This window comes from Carcharodon carcharias, chromosome 1, assembly GCF_017639515.1.
Source record: "Carcharodon carcharias isolate sCarCar2 chromosome 1, sCarCar2.pri, whole genome shotgun sequence".
NCBI classification, from domain to species: Eukaryota; Metazoa; Chordata; class Chondrichthyes; order Lamniformes; family Lamnidae; genus Carcharodon; species Carcharodon carcharias.
In genome coordinates, this window is record NC_054467.1 from 96,241,104 (window position 1) to 96,256,298 (window position 15,195).

At 39.6% G+C, this 15,195-nt stretch overlaps 1 protein-coding gene across 4 annotated transcripts in view; it reads right to left on the bottom strand.

Annotated features, from left to right (window-relative positions):
* Window positions 1-15,195, bottom strand: part of cnot6l (CCR4-NOT transcription complex, subunit 6-like) — a 100,985-nt gene that overhangs the window by 37,917 nt on the left and 47,873 nt on the right. For all 4 annotated transcript variants that reach the window (XM_041186275.1, XM_041186285.1, XM_041186268.1 and 1 more), the window contains 3 exons: window positions 11,327-11,412; window positions 9,624-9,713; window positions 8,698-8,766 (listed from right to left, as the gene is read on the bottom strand). In XM_041186275.1, the coding sequence (XP_041042209.1) occupies window positions 8,698-8,766; window positions 9,624-9,713; window positions 11,327-11,412 (245 nt within the window). The remainder of the gene's footprint in view (window positions 1-8,697; window positions 8,767-9,623; window positions 9,714-11,326; window positions 11,413-15,195) is intronic.

Here is a 15,195-nt window from a genome sequence, read left to right on the forward strand (position 1 = left end):
CAAAGGAAATGCCAAACAACATAGGCCAGTTAGTCTTACATCGGTGGTGAGCAAATTAGTAGAATCAATCCTGAGAGATAGGATTAACTGTCATGTAGAAAGGAATGGACTAGTCAGGGATGGTCAGCATGGATTTGTTAAAGGAAGGTCTTGCCTCACAAATTTGATTGAATTCTTTGAGGAAGTGACAAGAAGGGTTGATGAAGGTAGTGTAGTGGATGTTGTGTACATGGATTTTAGCAAGGTCCCACAAGGCAGATTGGTCAGGAAAGTAAAAGCCCATGGGATTCAGGGTAATGTGGCAAACTGGATAAAAGGTTGGCTTCATAACAGGAAACAAAGGGTAATGATCGATGGATGCCCTTGCGAATGGAAAGTTGTCTCAAATGGTGTTCCACAGGGCTCGGTGTTGGGACCCTTGCTGTTTGTGTTATATATTAACGATTTGGATGTGAAAGTGGGGGGCACGATTGGGAAATTTGCAGATGACACAAAGATTGGTCAAGTAGTGGATAGTGTAGAGGGTAGCCATAATCTCCAAAACGATATAGATGGGTTGGTGCAGTGGGCTGTAAAGTGGCAGATGGATTTTAACATAGAGAAGAAGTGTGAGGTCATTTATTTAGGGAGGTCAAACAGTTACATGAAATACGCAATAAATGGGAATATACTAAGAGGGGTAGATGAAGTGAGAGAACTTGGCGTACAAGTACACAGGTCCCTGAAGGCAGCAGTTCAAGTAGACAAGGTTGTAAAGAAGGCATATGGAATGCTGTCCTTCATTGGCAGAGATATAGGATATAAAAGTAATGATATAAGTTGGAACTGTATAAAACACTGGTGAGGCCACAACTGGAGTATTGTGTGCAGTTCTAGTCACCACATTACTGGAAGGACGTACTGGAGAGAGTGCAGAGGAGGTTTACAAGAATGTTGCCAGGGCCAGAAAAGTGTAGCTACAAGGAGAGATTGGATAGGTTGGGGTTATTTTCCTTAGAACAAAGAAGCCTGAGAGGTGACTTGATTGAGGTGTACAAAATTATGGGGGGAATAGATAGAGTGGACAGGATAAAATAGTTTCCCTTGGTGGAGAACTCTAGAACCAGGGGACATAGATTTAAGATAAGTGGCAGAAGGTGTAGGGGGGACATGAGGAAGAACTTTTTTTTTAATGCAGAGGATAGTGGGTGTTTGGAATTCGCTGCCCAAGTTGGTGGTGGAGGCAGAAACTCTAAATTCTTTTTAAAAAGTACCTGGATCTGCACCTAAAGTGCTGTAAGCTGCAGGGCTATTGGCCGGGTGCAGGAAGGTGAGATTAGAAAGGGCACCTGGGTGTCCTCAGGCTGGCATGGACAGGATGAGATGAATAGTCCCTTCTGTGCTGTAACTTTTCTATGGTTCTATGACTCTAAAGCAAAGGCAACTGAACTCACCAGAGCAGTTACTGAGTCAAAAGAAAAGATTAAAAACTTGGCAAAGAGCTGGAAAATAAGAGCATAAACAAATATTTGGATGAAACTGTGAAAGAAGTGGAGATGAAAGTTCAATTTTTCATGTGTCGGTGAGAAGACTGTGAACATGTGAAGAAGGCTATGGCACATCTCTTGAATAAACTAGAAAATGACTTAAAGAGGAAAACTTCCTTTATGCAAGTTTATTCATCCAGTGTTGATCAAAACAATGAAACGAAAAAATCTGTTATGGAGCAAAGTGAATGAAGAAGAGAATTTAGAAGCTGGTTGTCAATCAGACACACACAGTTACCTTGGCAAATGTAATGACCCACTGAAGGCATTTTGCCAGAGAAGAGCAAGAAAAACCCTATGTTTTTCAATATTAAAATTGAGAAACGCTATGCAAAAGGTCATTTGAAGCATATAGCATGCCTGATATGCATCCGTGTGTGAAGAGTGGGAGGCCGGTGGTATTGATTGGCGGTTACACCAGAGGTTGAAAACCCATGGTACAAAATAGAAATACAAGCTGGTCAAGATGTTTTTAAAGAAAAAACTTTAATATACCTTCGCTACCTTTTGTTAATCATGGAAAGATTATGGAAAAAAAACCATATAACTGTTGGCGCTCTGTTGAGAGTTTAAAGAATGGGTGTAGGAGAAAAGGCAGGTTCTGACGTATAATTTTATGATACTTAAATCCTGCTATGCCTAGTTGTTACATGTACTAGCTTTTGTTTTGGTTAAGCCTTTATAAATTTTTAATACTATGTGTCATTGTGGAGCAAACTGAAAAGACTCCTTATAATAAGTTATTTCTTAGAAGTTTATGATATTAAGTACTTCTTGTAAAAAAATTGTAAAGCCATTGTAAAGAAGCCTTCACCATGGTGATGTTCCCTTTCTCCCATGGGGATGGTTGTTATGAGATCCAAACATACTTTATCTTTGAGCTGGGGAAACGACTAAGCATGCCCCAGGAGTTTCCACACATGCGCAGATCGGAAACCACATTTTAGAGTTCCTTGAGCCAGGGACAAAGACCCAGTGTGCCTGTGTGAAAAAGAAAAGGTGCAAAAACCCCGGTTATGTGACCCAGTAGTGGAGTACCATACTGGGCAGGAGTCCCAGAGTAGGATCCCAAAGAGGGAATCCAGGGAGAGAAAGCTCCCAGTTAAAGAGAGAGAACTGGGAGTGAAGGAGACCACTAGTTGGAACCATCAGGGAGGAGCAAAGAAAGAGACTCTAAGTAGTAAAAGTGCTGCAGTTAACATGCTTCAAGTAGTAAGGGTTCAGGAGGAGCCTGGGGATCTGAGAAGGCAGCAGCAGGTTGGTGATCCATGCTGCCGCCCATGGAGGCAAAGGGTAACCTTTGCAGTAGTGGTGTTCTGCTCAGCACGGCTGAAGAGCTGAAGACGTGCTTGCAGATTAGAGTTAGAGTGCAGACTTGGGAATTCAGGGGAACGGAGTCTCGGGGGACAAGGTTGAAACACTGCAAGGTATGCAGTCATTGAGGCAGAGTCAGAGCAACGCTTGGAAGGAATTCAGAGGTTAGATCTTCAAAAAAAATGAAGACGGGAATCCCTCATGAGAGAGACAGAGTTTCAGCAATGTCTGGGGTTGCTGAGAAATCCATGGGATCAGTCTTGGTCACATTTGCTGTTTAACATTTAATGTTGAGTGTGGGTATTAGGCCACAGCTTGCCTGTTAATTCAAATTTACTTCATATATTAACCTCTGAATGATAAAGTCAGATAGATATTGTAAATTGTTTTATCTTTCTGACCTTGTACAGTAAAGTTTATTTTGTTTGTTCAGAAACCGCGGAATATCATGGCTTTATTCTCTTAGCAAGTGTCTTGAGTCCCTGTCTACTTTGAACAAAAAGTTACTGGCCCCTAACCAGATCGTACCAAAATTCGGAGTTTGGTCCAGGGTCATAACACATTAAATGATTTTTTTTTATTTAAAGGAAGGGCCATAAATTTTTATAGTGTCTATTGTAACTGAAAGGTTCATGACACAGCAGAATAAATTTAGCAACTGTTAAATGCAAGTTAGACCATCCAATAATGATCTCTGTCCAATAGTAAAACAGGCAATATAAAACTTTCAGCATATCATCAGTATATAGCAATATCATTAAGTGATGAAAACTCAAATCAACTGCAAAACCCTAACAAAATTATAGTCATCACAATGCCTAAATAGTTCTATTTACACTCCACATGGTCTATGATAAATATATATTTCACATGTCCCAGGCTGGTCAACATTACATAAAATACATTTCATAACACATCCTATTATAGTATATTCCAACAACATTTGCTTTGGCTTTTTTTAAATACAAATATTACACCTTTGTTCAAACAAGGGGAGAGAATAAAGCCACAACCACAGGCTAGTCAACCCATATGTCAATGCTGGAGAAGCTTTGAGAGGCATTAAACCGGAGCAAAAATTGACACTTGCAAAAATGCGGATTAGTAAAATGAAAGCCAGCATGAATTTGTATTTAACTAACTTGATTGAATACTTTGATGAGTAATGGACAGGGTTTATGAGGGTCGGGTGATTGAGGATGTATAAAAGGACTTTCAAAAGGCTTTTGAAAAAATAGCACATAGTAGATTGGTTGGCAAAAAGGGACAGTGGCAGGGAGGATATAAAATTGGCTAAGCAACAGAAAGCAGAGTAGTGCTAACCAGTTATTTTTCTGACTAGAGGGAAGCATGCAGTGATGTCTCCAGAGATCAGTTTTGTACAGCTGCTCTTTTTAATGTCACTTAATGGCCTGAACTTGGGTATAAAAGGCATAATTTAAAAGTTTGCCAATGACACAAAACATCCGATGTAGTAACCAGCAAGCAGACTTCAGGCTGGTGATAAAAGGGGGAAAATTAAATGAGCGTAAACTAGCCAGGAATATAAAAACATGGTCAGAGCTTTTATAAATATGTAAGAAAAAAGGGAGTAGCTAAAGTAGAGGCAGAGGCAGGAGAAATTATCATGGTGAATGAGGAAAAGGATGAGACGTTAAATAAATATTGTGTTTTCTACTATGAAGACAGACACAAGTTACACACCAGAAAGAGAGGGCAATTTAGAGGTTAAGAGTGAGGGAATTAAAAGTAGTTAATAGACAAAAAGTTGAGCAACTTTTAAATTTTGTTTCACGGTATGTGGTGTTGCCCATCCTCAAGTGCCCTTGAGAAGAAACCTTAAGGAACTAAAACCCGACAAATCCCCAAGAATGGCCTACATCACAAGGTTCAAAAAGAAGTAGCTGCAGAGAACGTGGTGCACTGGTTATGATTTTCAGAAATTCCCTAGGTTCTAGAATGATTCCAGCAGATTGGAAGTCAGCAAATGTAACACCGCTATTCAAGAAAAGAGGAAGAGAGAAAAAACAGGAAACGACAGCCAGTTAGCCTGATATGAGTTGTCAGGAAGATCCTGGAACCTATTTAGGAAGTCCTTAGAAAAACATAGTTTAATCAGACAAAGTCAACATGGTTTATGAAACAAATTTAAGAGTTTGTCGACGATATAACGAATAAGACAGATAAAGGAGGGCCAGTGGGTGTAGACTACTTAGATTTCCAAAAGGCATCTGATAAGGTGCCACACAAAAGATGAATACACAAGGTAAAGGCTCATGGGGTTGGGGGTAATATATTAACACAGATGGAGGATTAGTTCATGGACAAAAAGAGTAAGCATAAACAATGGCATTTTCACGTCAGTTGGCTGTGACCAGAGGAATGCTGCAAGGATCACAGCTGGGGTCTCAACTATTTCCAATCTAAATTAGTGACTTAGATATATTACATTGCTGACAAGACAAAGCTAGGTTGGAATGCAAGAGGCTGAAGAGAGATATGGATGGGTGAAGTAAGTGGACAACAAGGTGGCAGATGGAGTATAGGTGGGGAAGTGAGAGATTATGCACTTTGGTGGTCATAAGAATAGAAAAGCAGAACATTTTAAAAGGCATGAAGCTTGTAAATGTTGATATTTGGACGGTCTCAGGTGATCTGATACATGGAAGACAAAGCTAGCATGCAGATACAGAAAGCAATCAAGAAAGCAAGTTGCATGTTGGTCAAGGGGATTGGAGTACAAGAATAAGGAAGTCTTGCCACAATTGTACAAGGCTTTGGCATGACCAAACCTGGAATACTGTGTTTTGGTCATTTAAAAGGAAGACACATTTGCATTGGTGGCATTGCAGCAAACTGGGATGAGAGGGTTGTCCTATGATGAGAGGCTAAATAAATTAGGTTTATATTCTCTGCAGTTCAGAAGAATAACAGGTGGTCTTACGGAAACATACAAGATTCTTAAGGGGCTCAAAAGAGTAGGCAGAGGTTGTCTCCCTAGTCTGGGGAATCTAGAACACAGGGGCACAGTCTCAGAATATAGAGGGCAACCATTCAGGATGGAGGTGAGGAGAAAATTCTTCACTCAAAGGGTTACAAATCTTTGGAATTCTCTAACCCAGATGGTTGTGGATGCTCCATCGTTGAATTTAAGGTTGAGATAGAGAAATTTTTGGTTTCAAAGGGAATCAAGGGATATAGGGAGCAGGAGGGAAAGCAGAATTGAAGCCAAAGATCAGACCTGATCATATGGAATGACGTAGCAGGCTTGCCAGGCTGTACGATCTACTCCTGCTCCTGTGACAAAATGAGCAGACATATGGAAGATGAAATTTAATGCAGAGAAGTGTAAGGTGATTCATTTACTTAAGATGAATGAGGAAAGACAATTTAAAATGACAAATATCATTCTAACTTGCACACAAGTCTTAGAAGGTGGCAGGATGAGTTGAGAAGGCTGTCAAAAAGTCAGATTTGGATCCTTGTCATTATAAATAGAGGCATAAAGAGTACAAAAGGCAAGAAAGTTATGTTAAACCTTTATAAAATAGTTAGGCCCCAGCTGGAGTATTGTGGCCAATTCTGGGCACCACACATTATGAATGAATCCGGCCTTAGAGGATGCAGAAGACATTTATTAAAATGGTATGAAAGACTTCAGCTACATGGAGAGACTGAAGAAGCTGGGGTTGTTCTCATTAGAGCAGCAATGGTTTGGAGAATATTTGCTAGAAGGTATTTAAAATCATGAAGGCTTTTGATGGGATAAGGAGAAATCGTTTCCAGTGGCAATAGGGTCTGAAACCAGAAGATTCAGATTTAAAGATAAGTGCCAAAATAATCATTAAAAAAGATGCAGAGTTGCTTTGATATAGACTGCACTGCTTGAAAGAGTGATGAAAGCAGGTTCAATAATTACTTCAAAAAAGGGAATTGGATAAATAAAAGAATTTTCAGGGCTATGTGGAATAAGCAAGGGCGTTGGAATATCAGAGTAGTACTTTCAAAGAGCTGGAACAAGCTCTTTTTCTTTCAGATTTTCAGCAACCGCAGTATTTTGCTTTTGTATGGGCTGACCCTTTCCTCCTTGCTGTATCATTCTACGATTCTATGAAGGAATAAGATTTGACTTTCAAGTTTTGTCCTTATATTTTTACACTGTTTTAGTACTTCCTTAACACCCCAAAAAAAGAACTTACAGGCCACATGATGTAGCACTGTAATTATGCCACCATGAAAAGCAGATATACTTGGCCAACCTATTGCAAGATAGCCCTTTGGGTAGCAGAAACTGTGGAATGACTAGCAGAAGTCAATTACCATAAATATAAAAGAATGTTATTGACAACAGCTGCAAAAGCAGTTCTCAGTAAGAGGATGACATTTGAACCAAAAACACGTGGAGGACCAGAAAATAAATGGCATTGCATTATATCTACACTATAATAAGCCCGAGAGAAGTTAGGTGATTGATCAAAATGGGGTCTTTGAAGAATAAAAGCAGGGGAACTGTAATAAGCACAACAAGGTCGAGCATGATGTTTGTTGTCAGATTTTAACTTCCATCTACAATGTTGTCTGTCAAATGGAGTGCTGTTCATAAATGCCATCATTAAGATGTGAGATGGTACATTCTTTTAAAAGGCAATAAAATAAAAGCATTTCACTAAAATAGTTATCCAATAAGCTCATAAATAGTTCACAATGAATCCTAAGTACTACTCTATTTCTCCACTGTAACTCCTGACATTGACCACCAAGCACCAGGAACAGTTATACATACACAATCGACTCATACTGTGGCCACCAGCGCAAATGCAATTTCTCTTAGTCTTGGGCACTACTGCTCTTTAAAATAGGTATATTCTCTTGAAAGTAATTAAAGTAATGAATATATGCCTTGAATTTGTTTTGTTCCCATTCTATTTAGTGTTGACAACTGTGATAAAAGCTGCTGTGGAAAAAAAATCACAACAATAAAATGCTTAACCCCAGTCCAAGCTCGAAATCCAGTTCCTTATGAAAATTTATAATTGTATTTATTTAGCGTGGCATTTCAGCATTTCAATTCCATTCTCTCTCAGAGAAATCCAATTTAATTACTCATCAGATCTCAAATTTATATGAGAATTGATTAAATAAAAAGGTCCGAAAAAGGATTTTAGAAGTAACTTATTATTTTACACTAAATGCTGCAAAATATCACTCACTTATGATGTTTTGTTGCTGGGGATATAGATGGCAAGTTTTAAACAGCGCTGCAACTCTTAAATTTACTAAGCAGTTCACTTGTCTAACCATGGAATGCACACATGCAGGAAGTGCTCCCCCTAGTGATAAGCCATCAACAGATACAGCCCTATTCCTCAGTACACAAACCTGGTTTGTGTTTGGCACATTCCATGTTGAATATCAAGCTGATATCTGTCATCCTTTATAATACTCACAATTCGCCTAAATAATCTTAGAAATAACAAGGGTTTGCACATTATCCCAACTGAATCACCACTGTCAATGCAGGATAAATGTTTAGGATAAGCAGAATATACTTTCAGTAAACTCTCAAATGAAACTTGATGAAAGTACTATAGCTTACATCAATGTTTACTATTGCATTACATTTCATTTCAATTCTGTTAACTACTGACAGCAAAACATGATTAGTTAGTTTAGATGGAGGCTCGAGTAGTGAATCAATTTGCTCATAATACAAATTACTTTGCACATGAAGCAATAATTTAAGATGTACAAGAAAACTCTTTCCCACTATTTGTGCAACAATGAACTGGGGAGATTAAGAAGAGGCAAATCCATTTCAAATATATATCCAGATTTAGTGACATCAGTATACATTTACCTGTTGGCAACACTTGGTCTCTTTCCTTCAAAGTGATCCATGGCCTCTGAGGAAGCTGCTCTGGGTGAACTTAGAAGAGGGGAAAAAACACTTTAAAATGCAAGATTCATATTTTCCTATCCTATTCCCTGGTCTCGCTGGCTACACATCAGCCACAACTAAGAGAATGGACAATTTGTAGTAGCACATTGCATTTCTGAAGCAATCAATCAATCACTGAAGGCTGGGAAAAAGCTTACTCAAACTGGCCTACTCGTCTTACCCCACAAGCAGATACTCATAGTGGAGACAATTTCAAATCCCACCAGAGTAACTAGGTAATCTAGGTTCAATTAATTAAGTAAAAATCTGAAATTAGAAATTAAAAAAACTAGTATCAATAATGAGCATGGAATTACGGATTATCCTAAAAACCCATTTGGTTCACTCACATCCTTCAGGGAACAAAACTTGCCAGTCTGTTCTATATATGTCTACAGACCAACAACAATGTGGTTTACTTCAACTATCCTCTGAAATGACCTAGCAGCTCACCACCACCTTCTGAAGGACAATTAGGGGTGGGAAAATAAACGTTGGCCTTGGCCAGCAACACCCACATCCTGTATTATTTTTAAATTGCTTAAATTGCTGAGAAGGCAGAAAATGAGAGGTCAACAGTGGGACAGGAGAAGAAACGGTAGACACAATTAAGCCTCAGGTTGTGGCTTTGTTAAATTGTAAATACACAAATAAATCAAAATACAATATATTGTAACCATACAGCACAATTTTCACTTTCCCATGAGTATTTGCGTTTCAGTTTATTAGAATTCTAACATGTAATTTTTGAATGCATTTTATATGTTAACCATTGCTTTAGAAACAACTATACGCAAAAATTAAAATGTTGCTAATCTCAATAATAGATGGAGCTTGGAAAATACCTGCTAAGTTATCAAGCATATAGTTCAGTAGCTTTCTCGTTCCATCTGGTTCTTGATAGAGGTTCAAAATATCCTGTGACAAAGGATTGCCTGTCACCAAAAAAAAATTAATAACCTATTAAAAGTGTGTATCTTGATAATACACAAGGTGACTTACTGCCACAAAATCAAATAATATCATCTTGTCATTTCAATGAGTGGTACAATTTGATTTCATCACATTTTTAAATTCTCAGTTCAGCCACTAAGGTGAGGAGCAGCTGAGAGGTCAAGAGTGTCCTCCCATGGGAATGGGAGCAGGAGCAAAATCAGACTAATTGATCAGTCACTTTCACGCAACCAACAGATAATGAACTAGGAGCACTGGAAAAAAATTTGACAGAAATCACCTGCCACATTGGCAGGGAAATTGGAGCATGCCATGAAGGATGGCAAGCAATTCAAAAATAAAGGAATAAAATGACAAAAAAATTTTGGCCATGACATATGCCACGTCTCACTCACTCATTTGAAGTACATTTCCTATATTTGCATTCAGATCTAATATCTTCAATCAAATCTATGCAATGCATTTTAAAAATAATTTTAGGTTACTGCTTTCGAGAGTCCATGAACCCTGAAAGACCTACTGGACTCCATCCACTCAGGACTAGATGTTTGCATTGTAAACATCATGTCACAAATTCAATTTTGTATTTCTGTATATTTGAACTATTAGCCACTGATTTCTGTACTCAAGCTGTTGTGCGTTAAAATGATTATTTCACTTCTGGGAGAATCTAGAACTGGGGGCATAGCTTCAAAGAGGCTCCCATTTAAGACAGAGACAAGGAGAAATTTTCTCTCTGAGGGTTGTTAATCTTTGGAATTCTCTACCCTAGAGAGCAATGGAGGCTGGGCTATTGAATATATTCAAGGCTGAACTGGACAGATTTTTGATAGGAGAGTCAAGGGTTACAGGGGATAGGCAGGAAAGTGGAGTTGAAGCCATGATCAGATCAGCCATGATCTTATTAAATGGTGGATAAGGCTCAAGGGGTCAAATGGCCTACTCATGCTCCTATTTCTTGTGTTCTTATGTTTCCTCTAATGATGTCTTTTGTAAGTGAGGGCTTTGGATCCTTAAGAATGGGTCAATATTTGTAGGGGAGTTTTCCTAGAAACATTTGAAAAACACTCCTTTGGACAAGCCAAGTTTGAGAAATAAGTTTTGAAATGTATATATTCTATCAATAATTTAAATTGAAAGAATGGTGGGAAGGGAAAGTTTCATCTGTGGTCCAATGTAATCAATTATAACAACAGCAGGAAAATGCTGCTACTCAAGTCTTTCTGACAACTGTGAACTTCAAACATCTTTTAGCAAGTATTGCACAGCAAATCACAATTAAGGAGCTATACAAAAAAAAATGTTAAATTATTTGACAAAAGGCCCAAAGCAAATGGCCACCTCATGATATTCAATCATACCTGCCCCTTTCTTTTTAAAATTGAAATCACAGAACAGAATAAAAGAGATACAAAACTTGCAAAAGCTACAAAGCAAAATTTACAAAGTGGCCATAAAGCATTACCCTGAAAATGGAGGTGGGGGAGCAGGGGAAAGAAAAAGGGGGCTCAACAAAATCATCAGCAAATTTCTGAAAGTTGTCAGAAATGCAAGATAGGATCTTTCATATGTGTATAATGATACTAGCCCTGACCTTTTAAACCAAGGGTCTGTAGCTGGAACAGTCTTCCTAGTTCGTAAGGCAAAACCCGTAACAGATTGTTATTTAAAAGCAATTCCCTGTAGAAGAAGGAAAAATACTTAAATGTAGAATTTTCTTCACCTGAAAAACAAAAACATGTAAAAGAGCTTCTGTTTTACCAAACAGAAGTCGTACACCGTTCAGAAAAACAAAGGAGAACCTATAGCTTCCAGAATCATTAGACAGGGACATTCCACCAACATCTCTGGCCTTGTGATAGCTTTAACGGCATGAATCTTAATCACAGATTGTCCTGTGCCTGGATCCTCACCTGTTCACGTTCACTACAATTTAAATCCATACTCCGCCAGCAATCATTTTGCTTCAAATACATCTACCCTCAAGACCTTCATGCGGTGGATTTCGAAGTGACGTCACGATTCAAAAAGTGACTCGACATAGCTGATTGGTAAGTAGGGTCAGGCGAGTACTTCTACTTCGACGTTTTCTACTAATTAAACAGCTGCAGTCCATTAGCTTAAACTGTGTTAGGGGTGTTTGGAGTGGAATATGGCCCCTAGGAGTAACTAACAAGTTTAGTCTAAAGGGAAGTCATGGCAGCAGAGCTCGTATCAATGATATGCTCCTCCTGCGCTACATGGGAAGTCATGAACACTTCCAGTGTCCCTGCAGACCACGTGTGCAGCTGCAGCTATAACTACTGGCTAACCTTATTTCGGAGCTGGAGTTATGGGTGGATTCACTGTGGAGCATCCACGATGCTGAGATTATCATGGACAGCACGTTCAGTGAGGTGGTCATACCGCAGGTAAAGGCTGAACAGGCAGAGTAGAGGAGGCAGGTAGTATAGGATTCCCCTGTGGCCATCCCCCACTCTAATAGATATACCATTTTGTATATTGGTGGGGGAGATGAGTTCTCAGGGGAAAGCAGCAGCAGCCAAATCCATGGCACCACGGGTGGCTCTGCTGCACAAGAGGGAGGGAAGAAGAGTGGCAGGGCTATAGTGATAGGGGACTCAATAGTAAGGGAAACAGACAGGTGTTTCTGCAGCCACAAAAGAGACTCCAGGGTGGTATGTTGCCTCCATGGTGTCAGGGTCAAGGATGTCTCGGAGAGGCTGCAGGACACTGAAGGGGTAAGGCGAACAGCCAGTGGTCATATTGATACAAACGACATTGGTAAAAAAAAAAGAATGAGGTCCTACAAGCTGAATTTAGGGAGTTGGGACATAAAAAGTAGGATCTCGAAAGGTAGTAATCTCAGGATTCTTCCGAGTGCCACATGCTAGCAAGGGTAGAAATAACAGGATATATCAGCTGAATACGTGGCTGAAGAAATGATGTAAGGGAGAGGGGTTCAGATTCCTGGGACATTGGGGTCAGTTCTGGAGAAGGTGGGGCCAGTACAAACAGGACAGGTTGCATCTGGGCAGGGCCAGGACCAATGTCCTCGGCGGGGGGGGGGGGGGGGGGGGGGGGGGGTTGATGGTGATGGTGTTTGCTAGTGTGATCGGGGAGGATTTAAACTAGAATTGCAGGGGATGGGAATCTGAGCAAGGAGACAGAGGAAGAAACAAGGATAGAAACAAAAGACAGGAAAGTAAGAAGCAAAAAAGTGGAAAGCAGAAAAAACAAGGGCGAAAAACAAATGGGGTCATAGTGCAAAATAAAGCCAAGATGACTAACAAGGTTAAAAAGTCTAAAGGCACTGTATCTTAATGTGCGGAGAATTCACAATAAGGTGGATGAATTAACAGCGCAAATAGATGTAAACGGTTATGATATAGTTGCAATTACGGAGGCATGGCTGCAGGGTGACCAAGGATAGGAACTGAACATCCAATATTTAGGAAGGACAGACAAACAGGGAAAGGAGGTGAGGTAACATTGTTAGTAAAGGAGGAAATCAATGCAATAGTGAGGAAGGATATTGGCTCACAAAATCATGATGCGGAATCTGTTTGGGCGGAGATAAGAAACGCCAATGGGATTGTTCAACAAGATTGTTAATTAACTCTTTCTCATTGCACAATACCCAGTCTAGGATAGCCTGCTCTCTAGTTGATGGCGGTTGTCTTTAGGACCCCAAATAGTAATGGAGATGCAAGAAAAGGCATTAAGCAGGAAATTAGAGATGCATGCAATAAGGGTACAACTGTAATCATGGGTGATTTTAAAATACATATAAATTGGACAAACCAAACTAGCAATAATACTGTGGAAAAGGATTTCCTCGAGTGTGTACGCGGTGGGTTTTTTTTTAGACCAAAATGTTGAGGAGCCAACAAGAGAGCACACTATCCTAGATTGGGTATTGTGCAATGAGAAAGGGTTAATTAACAAACAAACAATATTGTTGTGCAGGGTCCCTTGGGGAAAGAGGGACCATAAAAATCATAGAATTGTTCATTAGGATGGAAAGTGAAGAAGTTGAATTCGAAACTAGGGTCCTGAATCTAAATAAAAGGAAACTATGAGGGTATGAGGCGCGAGTTGACAATAGTGGATTGGGGAACCTTACTAAAATGGTTGACAGTGGATTAGCAATGGCTAATATTTAAAGGAACGTATGCACGAATTACAACAATCATTCATTCCTGTCTGGAGCAAAAAAAACAGGAAAGGTGGCTCAACCATGGATTACAAAAGAAATTGGGGACGTGACTCCAAAGAGGAAACGTATAAAATTGCCAGAAAAAGCAGCATGCCTGAGGATTGGGAGTGGTTTAGAATCCAGCAAAAGTGGACAAAAAGACTGATCAAGGGGAAAACGGAGTACAAGAGTAAACTTGCAAGGAACATAAAAACTGACTGTAAAAGCTTCTATAAATATGTGAAGAGAAAAAGATTAGCAAAGACAAAAACTGGAGGTCCCTTACAGTCAGAAAAGGGGGGAATTATAATGGGAACAAAGAAATGGCAGAAGAATTGAACAACATATTTTGGTTCTGACTTCACGAAAGAGGACACAAGTAATATCCCAGAGATGTTAGGGAACCAAAGGTCTAGTGAGAGGCAGGAATTGAAAAAAATTAGTATTAGTAAAAAAAAATGGTGCTGGAGAAATTAATGGGGTTAAAGGCTGAAAAATCCCCTGATAATCTACATCCCAGAGTATGAAAGGAAGTGGCCCTGGAAATACTGGATGCATTGGTGGTCATCTTCCAAAATTCTATAGATTCTGGAGCGGTTCCTACAGATTGGAGGGTGACAAATGTAACCCCACTAGTTAAAAAAGGGAGAGAAAAAACTTAATTACAGACTTGTTGGCCTAACATAAGTAGTGGGGAAAATGCAAGAGTCTATTATAAAAGACGTGGTAATGGAAAGGGAAATCATGCTTAACTAATCTACTTGAGTTTTTTGAGAATGTAACTAGTAGAATACATAAGGGAGAACCAGTAGATGTGGTGTACCACTTAAGAGGCTAGAGAGCAAAATTAAAGCACATGGGATTGGGGGTAATATTGGTTGACAGACCGGAGAGTGGGAATAAATGGGTCTTTATCTTGGTGGCAGGCGATGTCTTACTGCAGCTATACAGGGCCTTGGTGAGACCTCACCTGGAATACTGCATGCAGTTTTGGTCTCCCTACCTAAGAACAGATATACTTGCCATAGAGTGTGCAGCGAAGGTTCACTAGGCTGATAGCGGGGATGGCAGGACTGTCGTATAAGGAGAGATTGGTTCAACTGGGCTTATATTCACTGGAGTTTAGAAGAATGAGAGGGGGTCTGATTGAAGTGTATAAAATTCTAACAGAGCTAGACAGGCTGGATGCAGGGAAGATGTTCCCTCTCATTGGGGAGTTTAGAACCAGGGGCCACAGTCTCAATATATGGAACACGCCATTTAAG